Below are 12,402 nucleotides of genomic sequence, written 5' to 3'. Positions count from 1 at the left end.
TGAGCAACCGCTTGGCTGAACGCTTGACAAAAAGAGGCGACCCCGTGAATCATTTTTACTTCATCTGCGATCCGTCGAGAGCGACAGAAGTAAGTGTTTTTGAGCATTTACTGTAAACAAGAAAGCCGGAAAAAGGTGACAGGTGCGAGTGTTTCTCAAGATTCAAGGCTACAAAAAGCTTCTTTCCATGTCATTTAAATTCGCTTATTTTTTATTTTTTTTAATTCATGTCGTGTATAGGCTGAAAGAGGTGCTGTAATCATCCTCCATTTCAGCGGTGAATGTAAAGCAGTATCTTCACAGAGAAACTACACGATAATAAATTAGGTTTAAGATACAAAACCCAACGTGCTGACAAAGATGATAAAATGCAGCATGCAGCAAACTACATTTTCTCTTGACGGTGTCTTTCTTTGTACGCTGTAGCAACACAGACAATAAGCATGAGGTAAGCAGTGTTTCCCTGGACTCAGTGAACGCTACAGGACATCCCTCATGCTATTCTCAATCCAGCTGTACAAGAACTCACTTTTCTGTAACAGATAACTCCATGTTATTCGCGTTAATGCTCCTCCATCCGTATTTTAATGCTGTATTTTTGCTTCTTGAAGCATTTTAATGATGGCAATGACCACAGAGGTAGGTTAAAATAAAGTAATTGGGATGCAGGATGCAGGACATCTTGATTTCCGAGTGCAAGTCCTGCACCCAAAGTTACTCATTCTGATACTGGTGCCTCTTGACTCACCTCAGGGATCCATAAGGCACAGCTGACGTGGACCCACTTGGTTCCACTGCGGGTGGGCTTGAGGGCGCCCCCTCTCTTGGGGCAGAGCAGACACTTTGGCTGGACCCCCAGAGCGCAGGTCCGACACAGCCAATTCCCCTGGGGTACCTTCAGGATGCCGTAACACGCCTGCGACAGGAAGACACAATGAGTTATGAGTTGCGATGACTTGAATACGTTACACAACCTCTTTAGGGTTCAACATTTTGGGAAAGCATGGCTGTGAAGATACCAGATATAAAAAGTTAGTTACAGCAAATATTGCTGACAGAGCCAAGCGAGTCATTTCTCTAGTTGTAGTTTCATATTAAAGGGGAACTACTGTTTTTCTACAACCTGGACCTTATTTCTGGCATAAAATACGATCATTTACTCACCCATATAACTTTGGTGTTATTTGGAGTGGTTCGTCAGATATTTAGATCCGCATATATCCATATAGTGGGAGTGACTGGGGCACCGAAACGCAGCCTCTAAATAACGCAATATCTGCCGCGAAACGTTCATTTCACCAATATTTTGTTATGATACGCTAGTGCTATTCCCTGTTGAGTCGGAGTTACCTGTTATCATCATCTAACTATGGTTCTATGGTTTGTCCACAACCTCAGAATCGGAAAAATATTCAGCCATGTTGCAAAAAACTAGCAGTAGCAAATTACAGATAAACGAGCGGACCGTCGCGGGTGCGCACGCCGCTCAGAGATGACATCGTCCAGATCAGAAGACATGATAACAGGTAACTCCGGACGCAAAAGTTAACACAAAACACAAAAGTTATATGGGTGAGTAAACGATCGTATTCTATGCCAAAAATAAGCTCCAGGTTGTAAAAAACAGTGGTTCCCCTTTAAGTGAGCACATAAAAAAGTGGGATCAAGCTTCTCATCTGTCTCTATTCAATAAAGCAATGCTTGCATGCTGAAGCCAATTAACTAGTATTGGTAACCGGTGGAGGGAGAGCAGAGCGCGGTATTAATTAAACGAAAACACAAACGATATCCTCGAGAAACTAGCGTCAGTTTGACTAATGCGAGTAAGTGGGGACGCATTGTCCATATTTATATACAGTCTATGCCCGGTCTCATAACTCCTGTGGAACCATATTTGTTTATTTCAGCACACATTTTAAATTGCGTCCCTGTGCCTCTCATTGAGGTCAACAAGCATGTGGCTTTCACTCAGCCAATCAGTGAAGGTCAAGTCAACATTCTCAGGTCAAATGTAGAAAGAAGTGTCCTAATATTGTCTAATATGATAATGTTGACAAGTGCCTGAATCAGCACTTATGTTCTAATGCTCTAAAATACTTAAGGGCAAGGAACTACATATGGTAACTTAATTGACTTTGATTTTCTTATGCCCTACAATAACACTTCAGGTTTGACAACTGACATTTTGAATTTCCATCAGTTTCAATGAGTGCCCTATAACGGGTTAAAGGTTATGCTCACAACCACCCTCAAACAATCCCACTTCCACGTTATTGTCCGCCCCAGAACATTTGTTTCAGTCGGACTTACATCAGCTTACAGTAAGGAAGCAACACATATTTGAAATGCCACTTAGTGTTGTTATAAAAAGCACAGCAGGTTATTGTGCCATCAGAGCTCCACCCAATCCCCGCTTCCGCTACACACACAGTGGTGCCATGGAGGGGTTTTCATGCCAGCATAATAGCAGGCTTACTTCTATCTGATACAATCCGCTCCCCGCACTCACAAACAGAGAATGATTTTATTTTCTGACACGATTTACTCCTTAACCGTCTAATGCAGAAAGTGACACACTCTCACCACCTCTGTCATCGATGCAACCTCCGCTATGTCAGAGCCATCAAATCTAATTTCAAATTTAATCAACCTATCAAATGAAATGTAACTCTCACAAGGGAAAGCCACGGGATACATTTTTTTTTTAATCTGCCTGAAAAGCTGTAAAAGCTGTAAAAGAAAAGCAAAGGAAACAAAAACAAACTTCACAGTGACAGGCTGGTGTCGGGAGTGACAGGAGCCCAGGAGGAAACTAAATGAGACTTCAAAGCCTCCGTCTTCATTAAAAGCAATTAACGCACTTTATTGATGAAAGGATTTTATTGATCAAACAGAAGAGCTCCGTAAGCAGGGCCTGTTTTTCACCTGCTGAAGGTTAGCGAAGGCACCTCACCAGAGGAGGAGACAGTGCTGGATGTGCTCACGCTTTAAAAGCAATTATATGACTTAATAATAAGCTCCGGAGTAACAATTTCTTTTGCACAGTTTATTGGATTTGTTTCACGTCAATGTTCTTGCCTCTTTCCCACCAAACAAACCAGTCGAAACGCAACGGGAACTCTTGAGTTTTGTGTTTGTAATTGTTGTTTTCTTCAAATGAAGACACGCGTGTAAAGCAGAGGTGATGTAATGCACCTTTTTTCCAATTTAAAGGTATGTATGAACCAAATCTAAATCAAAGAACTAAGGGAAAGACTAAAGGTAACTAGCAGCCGACACATTCGGTCTGTGCCTGCGTAAAAGAAAGAAATAAGTCTCCAACCAGTAGGTGGCAGTAGTCTATACTCGTCATTCAAAACGGGGGAAACTGAAACAGCGACAATTAGCTGAGATGCTAGGAAGCTACAAACCGTCCACAGAGCTGGCCTTGGTCAACAGGTTATTTATTCTAGTTCAGGGGGTTCAAACTCATTTTGGTTCAGGGGCCACATACAGCTCAATCTGATCTTAAACAGGGCGGACCTTAATAACGGCATAATAATCTATAAATAACGACAATGGCAAACGTTTCCCATTGTTTTAGGGCAAAGAAGAACATCATGAATGTAAGTTGACATTTAATGAACTACCCTTTTACAAAACATTTTATGAACAACCAGAATATGGACCCTGTGGCGGGCTGGTTTTGGCCCACGGGCCATATGTTTGTCAAATATGTTTGTGTTTTTTATGCAGGCTTGGCAGTAAAAACTAAAGGTGTCTGTGGCATCTCTGGCCAAATTGCTGGGACCGATCCGGCGTAACATTAAAACCACTGACAGGGGAAGTGAATAACATCAACCATATTGTGACAATTCAATGTTCTGCTGGGAAACTTTTGGACATGGCATCCATTCATGTGGATGTTACTTAGACATGTAGCACCCACCTAGACCAGACCAGGCACCCCCACCCCATAGCAATGACACTCCTTGATGGCAGCAGCCATCCCCAGCAGGATGAGCAGCAAAAACATAAAGAACAGCACAAAGTGTTGACCTGGCCTCCAAATTCACTAGATCCCAAACTGATCAAGCATCTGTGGGATGATCCACAGAGACCCCTCTCCTCAACCCATAAGATCCAAAGGCCCCCCACTAACAGCATTCTGTAGCCAGACACCACAGGACACCCTCAGAAGGCCCGTGTCTATTCTCTGATGAGTCCCAACAGTTTGGGAATTACACCGAGACCTACACAATATTAGGTCATAATGTTATGCCTGATCGTTGTATATATAGATCTTTAATTGAATCCACAGACATAAGTAAGACTTTAATTGGTAACTCAGGTATGACATTAAAAGATTTGGTTCCGAGCGCTGCAGACACTGGGCAGTATTTGTTTCCAGAACGTTAGTGAAATTTTAAGTGACAGACGAAAATGAGATTTGGTGTGTAGTTTGGGGGAACGATTTCTATTCAGTGTCATAACAGCAGGTAAGCAGGGGCAGTCTGACGACACTGAAGGTGCGCTAGTGCCAACGGGGCTGACACAATAATTAATATTGTGTCGGCCCCCTTCGAGCTTCAGGCTGTCGCAGGCACTATTTCTGAAATTGCTACCGTATGTGTACTTTCATGCGATTGATACACTCAGTCACTCTCAGGAAAACAGCGACTGATGTTTTCAGCATTTCTAAACCCGAAGAGACTTTCTTTTTCTGCAAAAGAACGACTGACGGACGGACACAAACAAACGAATACTCCTCACCTGATGGACGCAGACATTGCACTTGTCACAGAAGACCATCTCGTTGCCGTCCTCCCCCTCCGGCGAGCGGCAGACGTCACACACCACGTCCTCGTCGTACTCGATGCCCAGGCCTTCCTCCGTCTCGATGGCCTGCTGCATCTTCTCCTCGCACACGCTCTCCAGCTCGACAAGAACACACTCCATCGTGAGCTCGTCCAGCTCTGGTAAGGCTGGTAAGAAATCAGGAAGAAATTATTTTTTACTTTCACACATATCGTAAACGTCTTCCCAACAAACTTGAAGAGAAAAAAAAAATCAAGAGCTGAGACGTGGAGGGATGAAAATTTAAGAAATGCTGTACAAAGCAATTAAAAATGAAGTCTATACTTAAAGGGTCAACACTTAACGTTCCTTCCAGTGCTTGTTGGCAACAAGAACAGCAGTAAAAGGAAACTGCTCGAATAAAAACTCAAAATGAGTCAGCCAATTTACAGATTTTGAGTTATTTTTGGCGCTAAACACTTTGTCTCACACTTCAGCTGGAAATGCACACAGCTTTCTTTTGCATGTTTATCTCACAAGGTCACTTTCTGTTTTCTTTGGGCGTAATGTGCTGAAAATGAGCTGCTGCTCGCCAAAGTAGAGAAACGCTACGCAAGCGTGCAACCTGCGAGCCCACTGGGCTATCTAAGCCAAAAAATGACAACATTTTCCATTAGGACCTCGCTGCCCACAGCTCGGTTCGCCGCGCCAACACGTGTCGACATTAGCGTTAGCAGTCCTGCTCCATTTGCGACTCAAAGTAATGCCTTGCTCTGAGGTGGGTTAATAGTTGTTAAAGACATATTTCACCGTCAAATGCAAGCTTTCGGCGTCATAAAAAAAATAAAGCATTCGAGATAACGGGGAAGTAAACAGTCTGGTTTCCAGGATGGAGGCTAACAGATGTGGATTATTATTATCTCATTACCTGCAATGAGATTACTGTGATTATACCAAATGGGCGAGGCATTAAATCCAGAATTAAAAAAATGTTTTTTCTGAAATAGAGATGATTATTTGAGTAACATTTAAATGCATTGCACTGAATGCTGGCTGTAAATGACGGCCACGCTCACACAAATCAAATTAGACTGGAGTCGAGCAACTCGTTGCGATCAGCTTCGTCGTGTCTGGGTCTTAATTGTAAAAGCTATACAAAACATTTAGAGTAAGGCGATCATTCTTATAATCAGGGGCTCTTTTCCTATTATATCTGTTACTTAATTCACATTTTCCGTCACACTGCCTCTCTTCATTGTCCTTGCAGCGATAAAGAAACTTCTGCAGCCCTTGGAGTCTGCTGCTGAGGATTATTTATTGATTTATTTGAAGGATTCAGCGCTCAGTTGGGAGGTATTTTTAAGTGTAGCGGAGCATCCTGTGCCTCTATCTATTATTAATGTCACTCAATCTCTTCCCACCTAAAAATAAAAGCTAAATAAATAACTTTATTTACTTTTTCTCGGGGACTTTAAAGCACTGCCAGCGCAGTGAAGGCGCAGCTTCGCATAGCAGCGCATACCACACTTCTGCATTGTTTTTTTTTTACTTTTAAATCATACAGTAGTCTCGTATTTTGGCCCTAAGCACAAATGCTGACTCGAATTACGACCTGAAAGGGAGAAACCGTGCCACTGTGTTTGCTGTGCATTCGGGAGCTGCTGAGAAAAGGGGAAGTGGAGTTAGATATTAACCTGCTGTGACATTTACATCACGAACTGAACGCACTCTGGAGGGAGGCAGGCGACAGCGCTGTTCACACATGCCGCGTGCGAGCGCGTGCAGTGTCTGCGCCGTGTGCCTCGTGCGCACGGCGACTGCGTTTTCTGTATATCACTGTGAGTGTTTGCATGCGACAGCTGCTCGGACGTGCAGATCTTCATTTATTATTGTGTACAGTGCAGTTGTCTGAATGTGACGCACGGAGAACTCGTAAACTGCCTTCTCTTTCATTTTCACAACATCTGTACAGTGTTTTTTTTAGGGATGCTACAAATGATCAATCATTTAATCCCTCTATTACTTTTTAATTATCTTCCGAGTAGGCAGTTACCTCGTTGGTTAACTTACGACTCAATATTAACCACCTCTTTCAGACTTCTAACATATTTTAAAACGAGATCTATGAATGGGATTCAAATTATGCTATTAATAATACTATTGATAATAGATATTATTTATGCAGTATAGACCCGATTCAGCAACTTGTTGTTTACTCTTTTCTGCCATAAATTAGCATACATAGCGATGAGTATGATTTAACTTTAATGACTTGCACGGATTTTAATTGGAAATGCAAATGTTTTATTTATCTGCAAAAGGTTTCTTGAAACCTCCCTCGGCGTACACCGCGCTGTACCGAGCTCACATAACCAGGGTCTGTCCCAGCACTCGCCTGAAATTAGAGGATTGTTGCTCAGATTAACCCCAGTGGTTTTCCTCGTATATTAACACTTATTTTCTAGAGCAGTGGTGTCAAACTCAATCAGAGAGGGGGCCAAAATTAAGAACTGACTCCGAATCACTGACCAACCACAATGGATATTTAAAATTAGACACAATTTGTCTTTTCAGACGTATTATCAGAAATCATTCTTACAAAAATATGAATTTAAGAATTAAACTTGCAGGTGTGTTCTAAACTTTTCCCCGAGCTATTTTACCAACTGGAGCCAATACGACGCTATTTTTCATAAGACATGGTGAGATTAACAGTCCAAAGTATGGTTTCCTAACATTTTCTGTATTTTGTATGAATTTGCTGTTATCGACACTTTGAATTGACGCCAAAATAAAAAAGACTAGTGGGGCTAACGTGGTGGTTACTGGTCGGTGGAGAGTGGAGCTAACCAACAGCTAAGTTAGCATGCTAATGGCGTGTTAAACATGTTGGTGTTATTTGTCTAACGGAGACTTTCAGTGTGTCTGTACTGTATGTTAGTATGTATGTTAACCGACTGGTGTTTAGCTGTAGCTGTTGCCATTTGACATAGACTGTATATAAATATGGACTATGCATCCCCGCTTCCATGGCATTAGCCAAACTGACGCTATTTTCCCGGGGATACGGGCGGCGCCATCCTGCAAGTTTGGAGCCAGAGTTCAAGCAGTACGGCCCGAGAGTGGATCCACGCAGAGCCGCGATATCGATGACCAAACCACACTTCCACCAGACTCACTCGTTTTATTAATACTACGCTCTACTCTACCTCCGCCAGTTACAAGGAAATCTTGGATTATACACTGTATTTATTTTTTAATTCTTTTATTTTCTTACAATTCTCACGGTTCAACGGGACCGCTTTACGGAGCGGTTGGCAACGCAACTAACTGGTGGTCGCCATTATGTCACATCCTGTTTCTATAGCGTCAGATAACTGCATAAGGCAACCGCCAACCAACAGTCGGCCAAAACTCGCTGCAACAGTGTCACTTTCATTGTTCTGAAGTTGAAGCGCTGGTTGATTTAACGCTTGCACGTAGCGGTTGTGCTGTGACGGGGAGTTTCATTTTAACAAAGTGTGCAACTATTTTAGGTGTCTGTTAATTTAGTTAACACACTTCTGACAATCGGTTTCACACTTTACACTTGTTTACAGCGTGTTTGGAAACAGGAACCACCGTACAGATGAACACAAATGCTGCCATGCACCAAAATGTTCTAAATCGCATCAACGTCTTTCATTATTTGAACTTCTCTACTAAATGCATTAATCAGGTCTGATATAAACAGTTATCTCGGTATCTGAAATGATCCGATCCGTATCGGGCTTCAGCGCCTGATCTTTTATAGTTATTTATTTCAGATCTGCCTTAAACCAAAACCACATCACTGTAGCGTAAAAACTACGTCTTCCTCTTCGTTGGCTAGCATCAAAGCTGCCAAAAAAAACGAAACCAAACTAAACAGGCTGTGTGGAAGAACTTTACTCTGGAAAATGAAGTCAGTCAGACAGAGGTTTATGGCGTTGGATGACCAGAACATTTCTGTAGTAAACAAGCTCTCAACGTCCTTTGGAGCTTTTGGAGCCAAGGTACAAGCTTCCCTCCCCTCCTTACATTAACCGCCCTATTTACTGGCCTCAATCCAGTTCATGGTGCACACGTGATCAAGGAGAATACAAGTAACATAAGCCGTTATGAATCTCATGGGGAGGATGTTTATTTCAGATTGGACCAGCTGATACTAAATTATGTATCAGTGGGCAAAAAAAACTTGATTGGGACAAGCCGGTGTTTTTGCATTGCTGTAGTAGTCAACAAGAAAACAAGTTTCCTCTGAGCTAAAAAATCTAATTAACCCGATATCTGAACTCCATCTCCGATCTCTGAGATCATGTCCAGTATCAACACTCAGTCTCTGAGCACACTTTCTAAATGACCACACACATCTACAGATATATATAATATAATGTTAAGAGCACTCTGAATCATCCCATCATTTGTCCAGAGCCTCATCCTGCAGAACCAATCAGCCTCTGTTTGTTTGGTCTAGCTGTTGAAGGTTATGAGAAACAACCCCGCCGTTCCTGCAGGAAGAGCCGGAGTTTGATTTAAGGCGAATGTGCAGCAGAAATAAGGCCTGAACCCCCAGAGGGGATTTATAAACACAATTACTACGCTTTATCTAAAAAGGAGTCGATCAGATATGGAATAAAACGGTGCAGATGAGAGAGATGCTCGGGGTCAGCAGTTGTCACCAGGGCAAAATGGAGGGTGAAGCAAAGCAGAAAAAGTGGAAAAGCAGAGGGAGGAGGCGACAATAACGCAGGGGAGGAAAGAGTAATGACACGGTAAAAGGGAAAGAAAGTCACAATGCAATATATTTTATTCCCCTTTTTTTTTTTTTTTTGGAAAGACTGGAAAAGCTATCTTTGTTTTAAGAAATATATTTCATATAAAGAGGGAACTAATACAAAGGACAAAACACCAGTTGCCATCCTCTGGGAACACTTGATATGCAATAAAAAAAAATGCTTGTAATAATAAATCATGACCCATTATATAACTTCTTGGATTTCTTAAATACTGAAATCCTTAAATAAAACAACTGCTGGTTGTGAGATTGCAAAACTGTAAAAGATCCAATCATTAAAGGACTTATTCTCAAAGGTATTTAACATAAAATAAGTTATTACTGGGAGTGACTGGGGCACCGAAACACACAAGCCGACCGTCCGCGGGTGCGGCTTGTTCGCTCCATCAGGCGACGGGTGGGCCGGATGATGATAACAGGTAACTCCAGACTCAACGGGTAATAGCACTAGCGTATCATAACAAAATATTGGTGAAATGAACGAGTTTCGCAGCAGATAATGCATTATTTAGAAGCTGCGTTTCGGTGCCCCAGTCACTTCCACTATATGGATATACGCAGATCTAAATATCTCCCGACTGACTACAAATTACACAAAAGTTATATGGGTGAGTAAACGATCGCATTTTATGCCAGAAATAAGGTCCAGGTTGTAAAAAACAGTAGTTCCCCTTTAATATTGAAATATTGATTAATTCACATCATTTTATCTAACTGTATTGAGTTATTTCTGATTGAACAATTGGTGGACTCATGAAATATAAAAATAAAAACAGGACTGAGTTTACAAATGAGTAACAAATCCATGAGACGTGAAACCATATCATCCATGACACACTGGGGCGAGTTACATCACAAAGGCCAAAGCCAAAAAACGCGTCGTTCTCGTTATTTCACCAATATGTGTTCTGGTTGTTGTTATAATCTAATTAAGCGGCAGGTAATTTAGCACTCACCCATCTGTCTGAACTCCTGGTTGACCAGCTGCAGCCAGGCAACATCCAGGTCATCCAGGTCATAGCAGCTGTAGAGCTGAGTCCGGGGAAGCTGATGACCACCCTCCTTCTCCTCCCCGTTGGCGAAGAGACCACCTGTCGACTCCGGCAGCAACCTGGAACAAAGATTAAACATACATGCACAGGTTTTTCATTTGCAGCCTGACACAGGTACACAAACAAAAACGGTTTAGGAAGAACTAAAAAAAAAAAAAACATGAAGAACAGCACAAGGTGTTGACCTGGCCTCCAAATTCACTAGATCCCAAACTGATCAAGTATCTGTGGGATGATCCACAGAGGCCCCTCCCCTCAACCCACAGGACCCAAAGGCCCCCATGTCCATTCTCTGATGAGTCTGTCAGAGTCTGCAGACCTGAAACAACTGTTCTGGAGGCACAAGGGGGACCTACACAATATTAGGAAGGTGGTCATAATGTTATGCCTGATTGGTGTATAGGCACTATAGAGGCACTGCCACACGGAGAGTCCTGAAGCTGAAACTAACCAAAGATAGATGAACACTTTAAATAGGCCCTTCAGTCAGCAGCACTGTGTGCGGTATGATCTAAACCCACAATTCACTGCTTGATATGAAACAACACTCACATGTTAAACACAGAATTAGACTGGATAATTACCAAAATTAATCTTTGATTCCCACATCTGCTGGCCATGCACTCCTTCTCTCTCTCTCTCCCTCTCTCCCTCTCTCCCTCTCTCTCCCTGTCAGTGTTTACAGTCATTCTGAAGCCCTCCACGATAAAAAGTTTATGACGGTTCATGCTCCAAAGTCGAACGTACAACATCTCTGCATGCTCCGTGACACACTGCACTGCTTATGACAACACGAATCACTGGGAAGTCCTTCTCATGTCTGGCTCACAGACAAGTCCTGACCTCCCGGTGCAGAAGGACTAACTTGGAGTTTCACGGACGACAGAAAAAAAAGCGAAGCTAGCGAACCAATGGCAAATCAAGCAGTAGCAGAGCAGCAGTGACAGGAAGCTCCTCCAGGCAGTGTCTGGTCTCTGGAGCCTCGGGCCTGAATGTCTCTGTGTCAGCAGGAAATAGGGTCAGGAACTCAGCTTAACCCACTGGGAACCAATAAAGACTCACACACACACACATGTGGACACCAAGATAGCTGACAGATGCAGATAGAAAATAGAAAATACACAAAATAAGAAGCGCAAATGTCATCGGGAGAGAATACGCCAAAACAAAATGCTTTATTTTGTCATTATACAACATTGTACAACGAAATTGCATGGTCGGATGGAGGGTTAGTCCTGAGCCACTGAGTGCGCCGCCACTGAGTGCGCCGCCACTGTGGGCCAACCTGACCCACGCATGTTTATTGATGATGATGGTGGGAGGAAACCCACACAAACACAGGGAGAACATGCAAACTCCAAACAGAAAGGCCCTGAGAATCGAACCTTCCCCAAGGACCTTCTTCCGGCGAGCGCTAACCACTGTGCCACGTCCAATTTCTCCAAAAACATCTCGTGCGTTTTGCATCGTAACACACACACCCTTATTATTCATACTGTGGCCTGGTGAGACCTTTGTGTGAAAAGGTGAAGTGCGTCAGCGATCCCGGCAACAAACACGCTCTCCGTTTAGCTCCCGTCCTCAACGCCTCATTATCACACCGCTCACTTATCACCATCATCCTCCGTCACCGCCTCGCATCCAGCCTCGCGGCGATCATCGTCCTCATCATTATCCTCCCCATTATCACCGCCACTACTGCAAAGCAGCTGCCGCAATTTAACGCGTGTTGCCGGCACAGTTACACGCGGAATGAAA

General features: G+C 43.0%; 1 protein-coding gene across 1 annotated transcript in view; it reads right to left on the bottom strand.

The window, feature by feature from the left end:
* Positions 1-12,402, bottom strand: part of jade2 (jade family PHD finger 2) — a 184,952-nt gene that overhangs the window by 76,706 nt on the left and 95,844 nt on the right. Inside the window, exons 5-7 of the mRNA XM_084565175.1 lie at positions 10,549-10,703; positions 4,753-4,964; positions 749-916 (exon numbers count right to left, since the gene is read on the bottom strand). Of these exons, the coding sequence (XP_084421301.1) occupies positions 749-916; positions 4,753-4,964; positions 10,549-10,703 (535 nt within the window). The remainder of the gene's footprint in view (positions 1-748; positions 917-4,752; positions 4,965-10,548; positions 10,704-12,402) is intronic.

Source organism: Chelon labrosus (genome assembly GCF_963514085.1).
Source record: "Chelon labrosus genome assembly, chromosome: 17".
Taxonomy (NCBI): Eukaryota; Metazoa; Chordata; class Actinopteri; order Mugiliformes; family Mugilidae; genus Chelon; species Chelon labrosus.
The sequence above is the reverse complement of the archived record's forward strand: the minus strand, read 5'-3'. Positions and strand labels throughout refer to the sequence as shown.